Source organism: Gouania willdenowi, chromosome 4 (assembly GCF_900634775.1).
Source record: "Gouania willdenowi chromosome 4, fGouWil2.1, whole genome shotgun sequence".
Classification (NCBI taxonomy): domain Eukaryota; kingdom Metazoa; phylum Chordata; class Actinopteri; order Blenniiformes; family Gobiesocidae; genus Gouania; species Gouania willdenowi.
In genome coordinates this window covers 17,412,879-17,431,064 of record NC_041047.1, presented here as the reverse complement: position 1 = coordinate 17,431,064, position 18,186 = coordinate 17,412,879, and the positions used below count along the sequence as shown (strand labels likewise).

At 36.8% G+C, this 18,186-nt stretch overlaps 2 protein-coding genes across 5 annotated transcripts; both read left to right on the top strand.

Moving 5' to 3' along the window:
* The first annotated feature begins 452 nt into the window (after positions 1–452).
* On the top strand, positions 453–8,586 carry ftsj3 (FtsJ RNA 2'-O-methyltransferase 3). The gene is made up of 21 exons (XM_028444349.1): positions 453–636; positions 770–875; positions 2,241–2,287; positions 2,365–2,444; positions 2,526–2,625; positions 2,955–3,149; positions 3,238–3,353; positions 3,429–3,533; positions 3,986–4,086; positions 4,202–4,288; positions 4,386–4,529; positions 4,828–4,963; positions 5,066–5,262; positions 5,812–5,926; positions 6,003–6,084; positions 6,169–6,325; positions 6,880–6,974; positions 7,144–7,246; positions 7,420–7,603; positions 7,679–7,773; positions 7,878–8,586. Exons 1-21 carry the CDS (start codon positions 570–572, stop codon positions 8,125–8,127), a joined length of 2,562 nt encoding a protein of 853 aa, XP_028300150.1. The 5' UTR covers positions 453–569; the 3' UTR covers positions 8,128–8,586.
* Positions 8,587–9,376: 790 nt separating this feature from the next.
* clcc1 (chloride channel CLIC-like 1) lies at positions 9,377–17,087 on the top strand. 4 transcript variants are annotated; one of them, XM_028445416.1, is made up of 12 exons: positions 9,377–9,500; positions 9,600–9,808; positions 9,903–9,935; positions 11,691–11,765; positions 12,164–12,274; positions 12,428–12,649; positions 13,244–13,384; positions 13,470–13,569; positions 13,861–13,958; positions 14,025–14,171; positions 14,257–14,835; positions 15,201–17,087. In XM_028445416.1, the coding sequence occupies exons 2-12, from the start codon at positions 9,677–9,679 to the stop codon at positions 15,270–15,272; spliced, it is 1,710 nt and encodes a 569-aa protein (XP_028301217.1). In that variant the 5' UTR covers positions 9,377–9,500; positions 9,600–9,676; the 3' UTR covers positions 15,273–17,087. The 4 variants fall into 4 exon arrangements, with proteins under 4 accessions (XP_028301217.1, XP_028301218.1, XP_028301216.1 ...); XM_028445417.1 differs by having other exon boundaries at positions 9,410–9,808; positions 15,204–17,087; XM_028445415.1 differs by having other exon boundaries at positions 9,410–9,808.
* Positions 17,088–18,186: the final 1,099 nt, after the last annotated feature.

Genomic DNA, 18,186 nt, shown 5'->3' with positions numbered 1-18,186 from the left:
TTCTGCTTCTGTGATTATATATAGCTTTTTCCTATAGTCCTATTCCTGTTTATTTCCAATGATGCTACAACAACCAAATTGTGGGACTAATAAAGTATGATCTCATCTCATTTTACCTCACCTCATATTATCTTGTCCTATCTTGTTTAATCATATTTAGTTTAACTTTCTTTCTCCAAAAGGCAACAAATATTGGGTAATTATTTTAAATGTCAGCATTTTCCTCTCAAATCAGTGCTTCAAGAGGAAAAATACAAACATGCTAGCAGCAATCTAATAATAAATAATAATATATAAATAATGATAATGTAAAATAATTTGAAGTGTTGTTGTTTTTAATATTTTTATCACCAATTCCAAAGTTTGTATTGTGGAGGCTGCATTCTGTGATTCAAACAGTAGGAGGAGCCAAGTTACTTACACGATGCTAAAATTAACCAGAAGAAGAAGAAACTTACTGACGTTTAATGTGTGCGTCACGACCGCTACACGTGTTGTTTTCATGGAGTGTTTAGCTCAGTAAACTTTGACAAATCAGTTCAATATCTACACAAAACCAAGAGACAAAGATGGGGAAGAAAGTGAAGACCGGAAAGGCCAGGAAGGACAAGTTTTACCACCTTGCTAAAGAAACAGGTACGAGTCCCTGAACGCACCGCAGGTTAAAGTCTCGTCTTAGCTTTAGCGGAAAGTTGAATTTTTTTAAACCCGTCTTCACTGTAGGGTTTACAGTACATTTTAAATGATTTACTGGGTGTCTGTGTTTCAGGTTATCGCTCTCGTTCATCCTTCAAACTCATTCAGCTCAACCGTAAATTCCAGTTTTTGCAGAAAGCCAGGGCTCTGGTGGACCTGTGTGCTGCTCCGGGTGGATGGTAAGACCCACACAGTGTATGGATCCAAGTTATAGTCCATACTAACCTTTATTTTCCTATAACAACTACCAATCCTAACAGTTTATTTGTAGTTTTTACTTTTGCTATTGTAAAGATATTTGATTTGATTTATTTTTGAACATGTAAAAACAAAAACAATACATAAAAGGAAGGTATCAAAACAAGTCAATTTTCAAAACAAGTATTAAAAAACCCACAAAATAATAAGATTTTAATAAAACATTTACATGTTCAAAAAAGAAGTAGGAAGAAGTAGGGTTGGGCATCGTTTGGATTTTAACGATTCCGATTCTCAATTTCGATTCATGTTCTAAACAATTCTTGATTCTGATTCTTTGAGTTGTGCAGGTGAACAGGTCACAGATTTCACAGGAGAATTTTTTTCATTTGAAAAAGTTTTTACACAGGCCACTTTTATTAATTCACTTAGTAGATACATTTTAATTTGGTTGCTGTACTGTAACTATGGTATTCAATTACAAAGGTCCCCAAATGTACCTCTAAAAGAGAAACTTGCTGAACTACAAACAAGTTGGCAGCAGTCTAAAAAACAAAGAGCTGCAGCCCAGGTTGATGTGAAACAAAATACAACAAACTCAAACCCTGGAGCAGTCATGTGACAAATCAATCAACAGTTCTTGTTGAGGAAGTTTATTATTATTCTGGCAACTAGGTCCTGCACGACCTAGTCATTCAAAGTTGAACAATTAGATTTTTTTTTAAGCGACTTCAAGCAACAACTCCCACGGCCGTCACTGTCTGTAGAGCCGAGGCAGCAGCCCCTCCCTCCCGCTGCAGTGAGACGGCTGCAGCAGAGGGCTGTACTACACTTCCTCAATTTACCCGGGCAAAATTAAAGCTGTTAACTTCTTGAATAAGCCTACATTCTGGGTGAACTCATCCTTTAGTTGATCATTTAAACCGTAAAAGCGGCACTGTTTATGATACGGCCAGAGAAGAAGGGATCAGCATACTCTCTCTCTCCTCTGACAGCTGCTCCACAGACACACACACACACACAGTCTGTTCCCTGGTTGTCATGTCACTGGAGTGATGGAGGGACCAAAAAGTATATATACTGAAGTGACTGCAGTCGCTACAGTCGCGTTCGGTGTGAACGCACCTTTATACAAACCCTGCATAAACAAACTGAGCAAGCCGGGCGGAGTAATACAAACCTCAGAAATAAACTAGTGCGGGCATTTAGGAACCGAAAAAAATAATCGAAATTCAAACATCTGCGTTATGTTTTCCAAACTGCAACTTAAACAGTTTAATTCTAACACATAACCATTGTGCAACTTATGCTGTGTAAAAAAAAAAAAAATTAAATTTTTTTCTCAGGTTGCAGGTGGCTTCTAAGTTCATGCCTGTGTCCAGCCTCATTATTGGTGAGTTCAAATGGGCCGAAATCTTTATTCCACTTTTCATTGTGTCAGATATTTGAAGGATTTCCACTTCCTTTCAGGTGTGGATCTTGTTCCGATTAAACCCATTCCTAATGTGGTGACACTACAGGAAGACATTACCACTGAGAAATGTAAACAGGTGAGGAAGCTGTGTGGAGAATGCATTATTGTAGTGTGGTGGTCTTTGTTTGATGGAACTAACCTTCCCTTTTCTGTCAAGGCTCTTCGAAAGGAGCTTCAAACTTGGAAAGTAGATGTTGTGTTAAATGACGGTGCTCCTAATGTAGGAGCCAACTGGCAGCACGATGCATTTTCACAAGGTAAGAGGAACTTCTGACTCAATCACTATCAGAGACGTGTTTAGCTGGGCAATAAATATCAGGCTTTTGCAGACAAATTGTTGAGACAACATATAAAATCATATTTAGTGGCTTCAAACTGATTTTTTTTTTTTTATGCATAATAAAAGTAAACAAGGAATCACTATGTATACTATACGACAAAGTTAGGTGTGGAAATTATTTAAGAATGTATTTATTTTTTTAATACTTTTGCTAGTTTTCCATCCCCAGGCTAGTAATAAATGATGTATTCAACCTTTTAAAGTTCCTCATTGGCATCATGTTAAACATTTCATTCTCTCACCCAGCTCACCTGACCCTCATGGCCTTGAAGTTAGCCTGTGACTTTCTAAACAAAGGTGGCACCTTCGTCACAAAGGTTTTCCGCTCCAAAGATTACCAGCCACTCATCTGGATCTTCCAGCAGTTCTTCAAGAAGGTTCAGGCCACCAAACCTCAGGCGTCTAGAAACGAATCTGCCGAGATCTTTGTCGTCTGTCAGGGTTGGTGATGGAAAATGAAAGACACATGTGCTGCTCGATCCCACCTGGAGATAATATATGAAATCCTATTTTGTATTTCCCTCACCAGGCTTTGTTGCCCCAGATAAAATTGACAGCAAGTTCTTTGATGCAAAACATGCGTTCAAGGAAGTGGACGTGCAGGTGAAAACTGTGAAGGAGCTGATTCCTGTCAAAAAGCCAAAGGTGTGTATATAGAGTAGAGTAGAGTTTACATGGAGGCTGTAACTGCTTCTGACTGTATCTGATTTTGTGTTTCAGGCTGAGGGATACACAGACGGTGATCTGTTGCTCTACCATACTTTCACAGTGACGTCTTTCCTGAAAGCGGAAAATCCTGTCGACTTTCTCTCAAAAGCCAGTGAGGTGAGAGCTCCGCATTGTAGTCTATCTGTAGAAATTCGGTAGAGCTGCAAACAGAACAGGGACTCAAAGTTCATCGGAACATCAGAACCTACGTTCCGCTTATTAGACATTTAACTGCTGGACAGTTAACATGTTTTTTTGATGTGGCGATCAAACTGTGCTTCTTGATTTTACAGTGTAGTTGGTAGATGACTCACTATACTATACTTGTATTATATTTGTGTTATATTTTACTGGAGGTGTGAACTTGTATTTAATCCCTATTTAATTAGCAGTCTTTTATTTATTTATGTCAATTTCCTTTCTATGTTTTATTGTTTCTTCTTTTCATTCAAACATATTTCTGGAGCATCTGTAAAAAATCTATTTCCCCCTGGGATCAATAAAGTATTTCTGATTCTGATAATAAGGTCTCTAGAAGTCAAGAAATCACTCTGTTTTTTTTTTTTAAGATAACATTTGACGACCCTAACCTGGAGTCTCACCCATCCACCAGCAGTGAAATCAAGGAGTGTTGTCGTGACATTAAAGTCTTGGGACGTAAAGAGCTCCGGTAAGTATTTGCACACCCTCATGCACTGTAGGGTGTGTGTTAGAACCCTATTTCTTTAAGGAAACTGTTCTAACTATGTTTATACATTTTCTGTTTTGCATCTTCTAACCTGCAGTCTGCTGTTAAACTGGAGATCTAAATTGAGGAGATTCCTGTCTAAGAAACTGAAGGACGAGGCCAAACAGCTGGACCAGAATCTCAGGTTGACAATCTTTTCTGCAAAAATGTTTTTTTAGCATTTACTCTCGAGTCCATCCAACAGATTTGTGAAGCAAATCAAATGTTTGTTGGATTCCCAGCATGTCCTCCGATGAAGGGGGAGACTCGGAGGAAGAATCTGTAAAGAAAAGTAGGAAAGGAGCTGAAGAAGAGAAGGATGAGGAGGAAGAATTGGAGCAGAAACTCACAGAGCTGAAGGCTGATGAAATGGCTGAGCTCAAAAGGTAAAAAATCAGCTTGTAAAAGTTATTCTTGAGTAAAAACTACGCAAACATTTAGTAATGGTAATTACATAACGGAGATAAAGAGTCTTTCGTCTTCTCTTGGTTTACTTCTGAATTATTTAAGGTTATTGTAAATATGTGTATGAGCATTCTTCAGCTTATAAATAACTTATTTGTAAGTTTTGCAAACATCTGTGTCTAACTTTCTGAGAATCAATGTCAACTGTTCTGATTGTACCTCAACTGTTTTAGTTGATTTTTTTTTTAATGGCTTTTTGTGTATTCTTTGGTTTATCAGGAAGAAGCGAAAACTGCTGAAGGAGCGCAGAAAGCAGAGGGAGAGGGTGGAGCTGAAGATGGACCTGCCAGGCATCTCCATTGCAAACACAGAAGACACGTGCCTGTTCTCTCTCTGCACCATCAAAAAGCAAGAGGTAAAGAACAGATTCTCCTAAAGCACAAAGATGAAGATCAAAGTTTCATCGCTCCTCTTTATGCTGATCTACTGTTGCCCAATATTTCACCTGGCTGACCAGGTGCTGACAGACCTCACTAAAGGAGACATGCTGGCAGCAGATTCACTGGCAGAGGAAGAGGATGACCTGCATCTCTCTGATGAAGAGGACGACGAGGCTGATAAAGTCTCTCTGGCCTCTGAATTAGACGATGATGATTTGGAGGAGGTGGAGCAGAGAGAGAAAGAGCTAGAGAAGCTAGCACTGAGAAAAAAGAAGTAAGTGCTCAATCAGGCCCAGTTGAGCTTAAAATTAAATGTAAACCATTGTCTTCATTTGTTGGAGAAAGTGTTGTGAGAGCAATCATCCTTTGTTCATTAATATTCTATCATTGTTTAAATGGCAGTCCATATCAAAATACTCGAAAGTGCCATAGGAAAAAAACCCAATATGTTCATGATCAAAGCTTAGGGTTTTTTTGTTGATAAAATTGATATTTTAATATTTTATTCTCTGCGTCCTAGTTTTTAGTTCAGTACTTTTGTTTATATGATAGAATTTTTTTTAATTTGGAACAACATTTTATTGTGTTTTATTTTGTGAAGTTGGCGAGTGTTGGATTTTTTAAATAAGTGTCTTTTTACAATGTTGTTTTTGTAAATTCTCATAACATTTCTTTTAAGACATTTTGTTTATTATGAGACTTTCTTTCCTGAATAAAAGAACAGATGTTTTTTTTGCAGTTCTATAACCGTCAGACTTTGCATTCAAGGTAATGTCCCAGAAACATGTTTTTTAAAACTGAATTTGTGTTTTTTTTATTTCAGAGTAAAGTTTGCTGAAGAGGAGGAGAATGCTGAAGAGCAGGACGGTGGCTTGCTGGTAGAGTTTGAGGGAAAAGATGAGAAGAAAGAGCGTGAGGCCAATCTGTGGTTCAGCAAGGTTTGTCTCAACTGGTCCCTTTGATTGTTCTTCACATTGTCACTTATTTATTTGTTGGTCTTGTTTTCCTCTGAAGGGGATTTTTTCTGAAATTGACTTGGAAGAAGATGCTGAGAGCGAGCTCCAGCAATCTGAGTGGCTCCAGAACAAAAAGTCTGGTAAATATTTTATTCTTATCTTCGCTTGACTCCTAAAACAATCCCATCATTTCTCAGAATATTCATGTGTGTTTATTATTCCAGGCAAGGGCAAAAAAAGAAAAGCTGCAGAAGAAGAACAGGATGAGCAGCAGGAGGAGGAAGTTCACGCTGCACCTCCACCAGAGGAGGAAAAACCAGGACCTTCACAGGAAGCTGTGCAAGAAACCGACAGTGACTCTGACAGCAGCGATGATGAACAGTAAAACTCTTTATCTTTTGACTATATTGGAGTGTCTTTTGTATTGAAATGAGCCAATCTGTTTTATCAGTAGTTTATTTACATAATAAGCAATTTTTTAACAAGTAATTCGAGGTTAACCTGTCGGAGAATGAATTCTCTCCTCTTTATTTTCCACAGTTGGAAATAAAAGTGCAAGCTACGTCGTGAAGTCAAATCTAAATGAACAGATTAATCCAGTGTTTTTCAAACTTGGGGTTGCCTGGAATTAAAAAAGGGTCACCTGAAATGTCTAGTAATTGATAAAAATATATAATTACATTATTATTTACCACACACAATCTCAATACTTTCACTTTCTCAAATATAATCTAGTTCAAATAAAATGCAAAAAAATAAATATCTGAGCTGCCACATCTTGTCACATTGTGCACTAATCCTGTATGAAAAAAACATGATCAAAAACTAATTAAATGTCTCTCGGATCACCAGAAATTTGTGATATAAATATAGGGTCACGACCCATAAAAGGTTGGCAACAACTGGATTAATCAAATCCTTTCTTCATTTTTCAGGAAGATCATCAGCATGAAGAAGGGGAGAAATGCAATTGGGACGGTCGGAGATGCTGACGATAACAACGTCCAGGTTGTTCCTGTGGAGAGCATCAGTGAGTAGAACAAACTGCCAGCAGCAGATTCACTCACCGGGTTTTACACTGATGCTATTTATGACTGTCATTTTGTTGATTTTTAAACCAAACAAAAACATTCAAATATGTAAAACGAGTAAACTTAACTCAAAAATATACTGTATGTAAAAGTTGAATGGTTTTGCAGGCAAAAAAGCGAGGATCCTAAATGCAGAAGGTCTTGCTATTGGTTCTCAGATCGTTACATCCAAGAAAAGAGCGAGGGACCTGGTCGACGATTCATTCCACAGGTGTGTGTGTCCAATGTTCTGTTTTTAGCTTTTTAATTCCACACAAAATGCATTTCAACAGTAAATGAGATTTGTGCCTTACAAAAGTCCTGCAAGAAACATACTGTTGGACTATTCGAGCATGCTGTTGTGTTTGTTGTTTGAATTGCTGATCACATGCAGTACGTGCACAGGTTTGCCAACTCCGATGAGCCGTGGGAGGTTCCAGAGTGGTTTCTGGATGATGAACGGAAACACAGGAAGAAGCCACTGCCCGTCACCAAGGAGATGGTGGAGGAGTACAAACAGAAGTGGAAAGAGATCGATGCTCGACCAATCAAACGAGTAGCTGAAGCCAAGGCTAGGAAGAAGAGGAAGGTAAGGGGAATGTCGACACGAGAACATCCGTTGTTTTACTAAACAGATGTTTAAGCATAAGTATGAATGTTCCAGATGCTGAAGAAGATGGAGCAGGCCAAAAAGAAAGCAGAGGCCGTTGTCAACACAGTGGACATTTCAGAGCGAGAGAAGATGGCCCAGCTTAAGAGGTTTGTTTGGCATCAGTTGGACTTGATGCAGCATTTCCAAAGATAGTTAATCTGTTCTTTCAGAAAAATAGTAAAATCTAACTTTTATATTTTTTGATCATCAGCATCTACAAGAAGGCAGGCTTGGGAAAAGAGAAAAGAGAAGTCACATATGTTGTAACAAAAAAAGGGGCCGGCAAAAAGGTGAGACGGCCTCCAGGCATCAAAGGAGTCTTCAAAGTTGTTGATGGTCGCATGAAGAAAGACATGCGAGGAATGCAACGGAAAGAACAACGTGCCAAAGGTGGCAAAGGAAAAGGACGGCAACCCAAAGGTGGCAAAGCAAAGGGAAAAAGTGGAAAAGGAAAAAAATAAGATTCAAGTTTTACCATAAGACTGGTTTGCTGCAGTCGTGGATCTCCTGCTCCTGAAGGGTCTCTGCTCTGCATGTTTTCTCTCTGCCACAAAAAAACAACTTAATTTAATTTAAAGCTGGATTCCATCACAAGTGTTGGAGTGATGAGCTTTCCAATGTGTGGAAGTTCTCCAGTCTTTGGCCTGATGACACATATCAAGGTTATAGGTCTTGGGGAGTTTGAGGGTCCTGCCTTGGATTATTTTCTTTAACAGAAAATTAAACGTAGTCTTTTTATTATTCTTTTTCAGCAACTTTACCTGGATTTCTTAAAACTCTACAGAGTTCAGACCTGTGCATTTGATTTAATGTTTTTTGAAGATGTCGGTTGTCTGCCAATATACACTGTAAATTATACTCGTCTGCAGTAAATTTCTTGTATTATATGAATAATAAAAACATTTTTTTTTTCAATTGAAGATATCGTATTGTACGCATTACTGAATGTGGTCAATTTATACAATGATTATAGTTTGTAGCGGCATGGCTTGATTTGTGTTATATTTTATAGATGTCATAAATGGGGACTTAAAAAAAAACTAAGGCATGTAGTAGAAATGTCAGTGATGGTGGGGTCACGCAACAGTCCTGTGTGTTAGCAGGAAAATTTCATATTAAATATGTGATCTCTGATTGGCAGCCTATAAAGATATATTAGAATATTGGCAATGAGGTGAATAGAATAAAGATAGCAGACATGCTATATAAACCTCAGACCTTCTCTATCTGTATTTGTGTTTTATGACAATGAGCTGTATGAAACGCTATCTGTGCTTAATACAGGTAGCATAATCACAAATTATGAGAATCAAAACATCTGGATGGGAAAAAGAAATGCCAACAAAACCATCTGTGAGCTATTAATCCATCTTTAACCCCCTAAAACTGCAGCTACAATGATCAACAGGTTTGTCAATTCCATGTATTCCAGGTGTCTACATGTTTATGACTATTAGGCCACTATTTTATTAGTTGTACTTGGTAATTAAGTTTATTTTTACATGGGCTTTTATTTATTTATTTATTTGTTATATATTAGAAAGCCATGAACAGGGAAATTCTGAATTTATGGGAAATCCAAACACGTTTAGAGATCAGAGGTGAGCCCTGCCCATACTACCTCTGATTGGCTCTGACAAACACTGGTTTAGGTAGATCCGAGAGAATGATTGGCTAGAATGAACGAACAGCAAATCACACAGTAAGCGAGGGGCGGGACTTGCACCGTCATTTCAGGAAATGAAATGAACTGTGTGAAGTAGCTCAGACCAGCATTCGCTTATTCCTTAACGCACATTTTTACTTTTTTGTCTTTTTTTTTAAGTTTACTGGAGTATGTAGACATTTGCACTCAAGTTCATTTGTGACAAAACTTTTTTTTTTTTCTTAGCTTTGGCTAAAGTGTGTCACACGTGCTTTCACTTTCGTTCAGTTCCTTCGTGGACCCTGGTTGTTCTGAGTCTCCATTGTCTACATCAGCCGGAGAAGTCCAGCTCTCATCGGGTCAGGATGATCCTTCCCCTCCTGGTGTGCTGCCTGTCGGTGTCAGTGGTGGCTCAGCAAGCGAACCACGACTGGGTCGATCCTTATGATATGATCAACTACGATGCAAACACCAAGACCATGAGGAAGCCTGTCCAGGTTTGACCCAGTTTTAGTGTTTACTCTTCAACTGTCCTCGCGGATACACCTATTATAAGTTTATAACCTGCTCTGACGATGTGTGTCTTTACAGCCATCAAGCCATGATAAGAAACCCACGAATCAAGTAAGGGTCAGGTTTGTCTACAACACCAGGGGTCTCAACATTTTAGTGTGCAAAGACCTTTTACTGCTATTAAAATAAAAGACACATGCCAGTTTAAAATGTAAAAAATGTATAGAACAGTGTTTCTCAAATAGGGGTACGTGTGCCCCAAGGGGTACGCCATGGCACTACAGGGGGTACTAGAGAGAAAGTGTGTGTGTGTGTGTGTGAAAAATTAATATATGAAAGCATTAAAAATATGGGGTTTTATAATGTCTATTTTTAGTTTAAAATTATAATAATGATGGAACTTATCTTGATTAGAAACTGAGCTGAAAATACAAGGGTCAGTCTTGGTCCCACACCAGGTGGAAGATGACTGAAAACTATAGAAATAACTACATTCAGCAGACACTAAACAAAGTTTCATTTCACGTATTTACAAAATGAGATCCTATAAAAGTGTGTGTTATCACTCATTAATTCCATCATTGTCCTCTATAGTTGTTTTTTCTCAGTATTCTGAGCAAAATGTTGTATTCGGACAAAGGCGATACTTGGATACTTGAATAAGAGAAAAGGAGTACTAAAAAGCTTGTTAACCACTGGTATAAAGCAGTGGTTCCCAACCTTTTTTGGGTCGTGACCCCATTTTAATAGCATACATTTTTGGTGACCCAAGGGGCATTTTTTTTCTTCTAGAATTAGTTTTTGATTTCTGTTTATTAAAGTGTGTTACAAATAAAGAGTTGCCAGGGTTTGTGCACAAAATGACAAGTGATGAAATATTTTTATTCTGCATTGTATTTGAACTAGATTTATATTTGAGAAAGTTTAAGAATAGAATACAATTTTTTTTTTTTTTTTTTCATATTTATTGTGTTTGTGATGTGTTTGACCCCAAGGTTGAAAAACACTGATACAGAGCCTCTATCCAGCATATGTCAAAACCAAGGCGCGGGGGCCAAATCTGGTTCAAAATGTGTGTAGCATACCCCCCAAAAATGAAGGTTGAGACTTTACTGATGAAACATGACGTTTAATAGCGGTAAAACTTTAATTCACTGTAAGAGATGAAACGTACATAAACAAAGGTATATAAGGTAAATATCAAACTCTTACATCACTGTAGAAAGTGGCAGCTAAATATAGAACACCTTTATAGTAGCTCCATTTCAATTTCTGTCTTTTTCATCACCATCTAGCTGTGATGTCTTGTTTGTTGTAGTTTGTTCTCGGAATTTCCATTCACTTCGCGAGACATTCAATTTTGGTTGGATTCGGATCTTTCCGTGTAAATCTCAAAATTAAACATCCAATATTAGATCAAATGTATACCAAAGAGGATTAGGGCCACTAAAGTAAAACAAAAAACAAAAACAGAGCCAGTATTGTGGAAGTAATCTTTTTTTTTTTTTTTCAAGACAAAAAAAAAAAAATGAAGGGAAAAAAAATAATAATACGTAAGACAAAAAAATAATAATTAAGACAAACAAAAAAAAGATTACTTTCACGACTCGCTCTTTTTTTTTTTTTTTTCTTCAACTACTGGCTCTGTTTTTTTTATTTATTTATTTTTTGTTTTTTTTAGTGGCCCTAATCCTCTTCGTAGATGTAATAGATGACATTCCCTCATTAAATGATGTTGACGATAGGATATATTCTTGTTGCATGAAGTGTACATCGTCTCAAAACTTTATGGTCAATCCTTTCAAAATATATAACATTTGAAAGTGTATAAAGATAAATGTATCTGAATAATTCTACAATCTGCAGGCGAACGAGGAGCGCAATCCATTTGACAGGATTAACTACGATTCAAGCACTGGAACCATGAGGGAGACCACTCAGGTTAGACCAGGGGCCACATTTTGTAAAAGTGAATCGAGGGGCCAGACCACGAGCAGATGATGTGTTTGTGTGAACTAATATAAATTACACTCAAAGCCATTACATAAAACGTTATAACACACCTTCATTACACTGAATGTTTTCAATCACTGCATTTTAAAAAACAAACATTTCTAAGATCATTTGATGTGTAAACGAAAATTATCTTAAAATGAAAAAAAAAAAAAAGATTTTAAGGAAATGTTCTAACTTTTGCATGGTTCTGCCTGTGTCGATGATTGTTTTGAAAACATTTTTCTGAAAGGAACATGACTGAACAGTTAAATGTCGTTCAGGTGGAAGAAATTGGAGGTTAATAACTTACAGTAAAAAATACTTTTGTGTTGATTTTCCTTCAGATTGAAGACCAAAAGAAGACAAATTTTGTCTACTCACAGGAATCAACATGCAACCCCGTGTTTAAGAGATTCTTGAGGCGACTGCTCAAAGAAATCACAAGAGTTGGTTTGGTACGTTGCTTCATCCGGCTGTTTTTATCATGAGATGTGGTTAATGACATAAGTGCGTTGTTAATGTAGGGTAACAATGTGTTCAATCTCAAACGTTTGGTATTAATGTAGCAAGTGTAATGAAAATATATCAAGAATGTCCTTCTGCTTTAGCCCAGTGATTCCACTGAGGTCATCTACGACACCAAAATCAAACTCTCAAAACAAGCTGTGACAGAGATTCAGAGCTTCCTGGAGGGTGAAGACGGGTCAAAAACAGGAGCTCTAGACAGTGCCATCAGCCAACTATTGGTAGACCTGAAGCTGCACGATCACGTGACTGTGATATGGCGCTTTGAGGACACCTTCGGCGTGGAGCTCGACACCGTGATTAAAGTAATGTCCAGGTTGAGGTATAACCATTTAAGGGTGGACAAAATGTTCTCAGGGGCCACATTCACATTACTAACACCTTTATTTTACAGGTTACATTATTAAATGGCAGAGTTCAGTTATTGGGGTTTAACAAAATAGATTCACTATCTAGATTGTGTATAATGCTTTTCAGTGCTCGCTATCAGTTACAACATGGTTACACCTAGTTTTCCTTTAGACATTGAGTGTGTATTTTACCAATAATACATCCAACCTGCTGAAGTGGAATTAATACACATTTTTTTGTCATCATTTTCACTGAAACATTGTTACAAATGTATCACAGATAGGATTTTGTTGAAGATGCTGCAGATTTGGTGAGTTTTATATAATTGTTACATGATTGTTTAATTGTAAAAACATGATTCTATTACTTAAAAGTAGCTTGTGATATTTAACTTAACTTTAAATTAAGAAATGTTAGTAGTTCAGTGTATATCAAACACGTAGCCCTTCCAATGTTTCAGTAAATTTAAAGTAGCTTGTGGTTTCAGAAAGTAATATGATTATTCTCCTTTACCTGCCTTTGAGGATCCTCTGATGTCTCTCATACAGATCATGTTGTTCATTCTGCTCGTTGTGGTCATCGTCTGCACTAACCTGTGGTCGACCATCTCCTGGTTCATGTGTTTCCGTCGCCTGTTTGCTGTGTGCGTTTTTGTCAGTATCATCTGGAACTGGTTCTATTTGTACAAGGTGAAGGAGAGTTTTAATATATTTAGTTTACATGCATCTCTGTGTATTTCTTGTGGATCTAAAATAGTTTGATTTCCGTGATCAGATTGCTTTTGCTGAGCACCAAAACAATCTGGTGAAGATGGACAGTTTCAATGCAAAATGCACTGGGGTGAAGAGAATCGACTGGAGTGACAGTCTGAAAGGTAAGGTAGGAAGGTGAACATGATCCACAGTTATTTGTTTGGTCAACAGTTAGGATTAACATCTTTCTTTTTTAAAAATTTGAATCAATTTTAATCAACTAATTTGTTTATTTATTTATTTTATTCTTGTCTGCACATGATGTCGAAGGTCAACACTATGTAGTGCAATCTTTTCACGAGACAGCAATGCATGTTTTATTATTGCAATTAAATAATGGTAAAGGAATTTATTTTATTGCACAATAAAATAAATTGGAAGATTAACCTCTTCCAATGACTGTTCCTCCTCAGAGTGGCTCAGAAGCACCTGGACTCTTCAAGGTGACCCATGTCAAAAATATTATGAAGTGCTCATGGTCAATCCTGTTCTCCTGGTACCTCCAACCAAGGTAGGATGGGACGTCTGTTTAAACAGAAAAGTATGAAGTTACATCTCAACATGTCTCCTTGTTCAGGCAATCTCAGTCACCTTCACAACATTCTTCACGGAGCCACTGAAACACATTGGTCAGGGGATCAGTGAGTTTCTGCGCGCACTTCTAAAAGATCTACCCGTTACCCTGCAGATCCCTGTTCTTATTGTCATCTCGATCGCCATAGTGGTAAAAGATCCTCGTGGAGAACAAATGTGTACATCTTTGCATTAGTTTGGAGTTTTACTCTTGTGTGTGTTTGACTCTTAAATAGATCTGCGTGTACGTAAGTGTGCAGTCCACCTTTCAGTATGGAATCAGGGCACCTCTGCGTCGCCCGGGAGGAGACCCACCTCCTCAAGTCCTGGAACAACCACCACCTCAACGTCTTGGGATTGAGCAAGTGCATAATGTAGCTGGAGGTGATGGTCAGGCACATCAACCTGTCAATATTAATGCACATAATCCTGCACAAATACAAGCACCTCAACATCACACATCAGACAATGGTCAGTTACCCAAGATTCAAGTCCATCAGATGCGGCCTCTTTCAGCCAGGCCCGAAGTAGAGACACTCAGACGCGCAGAGGATGGAACCGATGCTAAACGCCGTGGGAAAAAACTCCAAAATCTGAATGTCCCCACTGTGCCAGACTCAGAAAACCAGCAGGAAACAGAGCAGCTCGAAGGAGCGACAGCTGGAAGAGTAGCAGCAGACACAGTAAAAACTAAATCCAATGAATCGGATACATCTGAATCAAATAAGAAAGCCAAGGAGGATGAGACAAAACTCCCACAAGATGAACCCAGCATAAATGGTGCAGAAGGGAAACAAACCCAGAGTGAAGTTCAGGTAATTCTTTATTTTTCATAATGTACGCAGATAACCAGAAGGTTCATAATTATGTCCAACTCTGTACATTCACATTATATTTTATTTTTCTTTCATTTTTTTTTTTTTTGTCTGTATTCAGTCAACATTTACAGTTAATTTTAGGATTTCTTTAATTTCCTCAGAATAATCCCCTTTACCTCTTTTTAAAGTCTAGTTAATGGAAACATCTTTGTACTTGGTTACATTTAGAAGCTATTTAGCAGCAAATATTAGTCTAAATAGTAATTAAGGATAGGACGGAGTGATGTCTTGCAAATCTGAGATGTATCTATTGAACTGGTTAATTTTTCTGTCTTATGTTTAGTTGTTTTTTTCCATTTCAGCAGCTGGGAGCTTCAAACAACCAAGTTGAAACAGTGGGAACTTCTGTTGAGGAAACAGCTCCAGAACCTTAGACAGTGTTTTCAGGCTCCGCACATTGGACCATCATGTATTAATGCCAAGGAGAGCTCTTCAGTAATTCACAGTGATGTAACCCTGATGCTGTGATCGCCTGAATGTATGTGTTTTTATTTTAAAGTTGCACAATACCTCAGGAAGTTATTTTTGTAACATTCTGAGGCACACGCATCTATAGATATTTACCCAAGCAATAGCTGAAACTGAACCTGTACGTAGGGTTGAGGAGGACGTAAAAAATGTGTTCATGGCACATTGTACAACAGGACAATAGAACTGAGACTCATTTCTGATTATAAAGATAGTTTTTAAAGTTGTTTTTTTTTTTTGAAATACAGGGGTCACACTGTTTTCATTATGATTATGTATGGAAAGTTGACTAAATCAATGGGGTTTGCTTTTTTCCATGTAAAATATCTTATGGAAATATTTATTGCAATGTAATTACTGATAAAGGAACAGGAAGGGAGTAGTAATCTTAGTAGCAAACCTCAAGCTGCGGTAAAAATACTTGGTGCTGGTTTTTAATTCTGGCGCTTGCTGCTTTTTTTTAATCACTATACACTGGTTTCAAGCTGCAGCTCAAAACCAAACCAGCCAATGACGAGTTGGAACGCCAAACAGAATAAAGTGAGGACAAACTTTTTTTTACATTTTTTTTTAATATTACAGAAAGAGTATTATTTATCTATTTAAAAAAAAAAAAAATATATATATATATATATCTCGTGTCCATCCCAAATCAGTATTGTGTATATAAAACTTCCAATGAGTTTGTTTTCCAATCAATTGCTGTTGAAATTTCTTTCAATCAAGAATGTTTGCATTGTATTGTTTTCTACAGAATCCACTGTTAAAATGGTTCTGTTTGCTTTTTGTGTTTTTTGGAGTGTTGACAGAAAATGTATGATCTCTCCTTGGTTATTGATTTGATGAAATGCTCCAAATTAATTATTTAGTACTTATTTAGCCACCTTCTTCCTTTTCAGTGTTTGTTTAGTTTCAGTGGGAATAATAGCTTTAGCTCCCCTTTACGTCATATTTAGTCACTGATTGTATTTATATTTCTAGTTCTGTTAAGGACTAACTTAAAAGGACTTTTTGATGACTTGCTTACCTGGTTAGGTTTTAACCTGTAGTTTTATTCAAATTATCAAACTATATTGTGTTTGTAGCTGGGTTTAATTTACACAGGGAAGACATTTGGGTTTGTTTGTTTTCTCTCTGCTTGGTTAGATTTTTCCTGGCTCTGGAAAACTCACTCCTGATCATTTTTCTACAATTTAAGCACTTTTGTGTTTCATCCAGTATATATAACTTTTAATCCTTGTAAGTTTGGGTAGATAACAATGTCACTCACTTCAAGGTGTTCATAGCTCTTGGTAGAAGTTTCCCCACAGATATAAGTTCTCTCAAAGCATTGAGATTGTTGAGTAGAGACAAAATTGAAGATTGTAGCAAGTACTTCTCAAATATAATAAACAGTAAAACGCTCAACTTGATTATTAGTCACGATTACAGCTAATAAAATATCGCAGTATTTTTCTCTGGTGACCAACACACAGCAGAATGGTTGTCATCAGAAACTCATTCTTCTCTGTACTTGTTAAACAATTAGTGGATATTGTCTCAGTTAAACATCACTAAAGATAACTAACCCAGGTGTTTGGTTCCAACATGGTGTTCCATTCACCCAGTCACCCCATGCTTGTGTTGTCTTTGGGTTTTCTTTCTTCATGACATGATATGATTGGTTGATTGGATTCTTTAAACTGTCTTTGAGCTTGAATAAAAACCAGCAGACCCCTGCAGCTCTTCTCCTGCCACTGATCTTGACGTTAACATGATACACCATATATTTATATTTGTGCATCGAAAAATGTAATTTTTGTAATCACCCTTACTCCAGCCAAAAAATAAATAAAATTCTTATCATTTATAGATTCTGTACTGACGTGTTGAAATGTTTATTTTCACAAAAGTCTGATTTAGTGACAGTCGTTCTTATTTCTCAATGTTTAGGAATGCATTTCCTGAAGTGTGTGGAATGCATAGGAAACAGGTAGTTACTTAGTTTTTCTAGTAATAATTAGTGATGAGATGGTTGATGGTTTGCTGTATGCCAGATAAAATGAGTCACTCAAATGTCTTCTCCATGTTTTCATCAGCAGCAAAGAGTTTCATGCTAATAATGTACATTTGATATTGTAAAATCACAGATAGCAGTGAATGTATCTGATTGTAAAGGTTAAGTTGTTTAACAGTATTTTTTTCCCAGAATTTTGGAAAAAATATTTGCACCAAAATAAATTATGTTATGGTTGGATATTTTACAGTAATTTACCAGTGCAGCAGTACTCATTGGAAATAAGGACAATATGTACTAAATACAAATTGAAAAAATTAAGTTGGTAATTGAGAATGAAAATAATATATATTTTCTTTTAATTATGAGTTACTGAAGTTAAGCCATTTAAAAAACATTTTGAAATAGCATTCATGTGGACCGAAGAATTTTTCTATTAGGTAATATATATACTGTATATATATATATCTATATATATATATATTTTTTTTTTACTTCCTAGTCAAAACTATGGGAGCCTGTTTTCACCTCGAAAAAATAAAATAAAAGATCACTTTGGAAAGGCATAACTATGAGTTAGTAAATTCATAATTGCGAGTAAGAAATGAATAATTATGAGAAATAAAGTCAATGATTATGTTTGTCATAATTATGAGATAGAAAGTCATAATTATGAGATAGAAAGTCATAATTATGAGATAGAAAGTCATAATTATGACAAAATCGTTTTTTTTTTTATGTAAGGTTGCAATGAAACATTTAAAAATGTGACGGAGTAATTTTACAATAAATACGCTTTTATGTACTTCCACTGTTTTCTTCAC

Bases quoted from the DNA above. Each gene is read 5' to 3' on its own strand.
- clcc1 (XM_028445416.1), top strand. From the start codon at position 9,677: ATGATCCTTCCCCTCCTGGTGTGCTGCCTGTCGGTGTCAGTGGTGGCT. The intron at 9,936-11,690 runs GTAAGGGTCAGG...TACAATCTGCAG, and splicing joins ATAAGAAACCCACGAATCAA to GCGAACGAGGAGCGCAATCC. The intron at 14,836-15,200 runs GTAATTCTTTAT...TTTCCATTTCAG, and splicing joins AAACCCAGAGTGAAGTTCAG to CAGCTGGGAGCTTCAAACAA.
- ftsj3 (XM_028444349.1), top strand. From the start codon at position 570: ATGGGGAAGAAAGTGAAGACCGGAAAGGCCAGGAAGGACAAGTTTTAC. The intron at 2,445-2,525 runs GTGAGGAAGCTG...TTTTCTGTCAAG, and splicing joins CCACTGAGAAATGTAAACAG to GCTCTTCGAAAGGAGCTTCA. The intron at 4,530-4,827 runs GTAAAAAATCAG...TTGGTTTATCAG, and splicing joins GAAATGGCTGAGCTCAAAAG to GAAGAAGCGAAAACTGCTGA.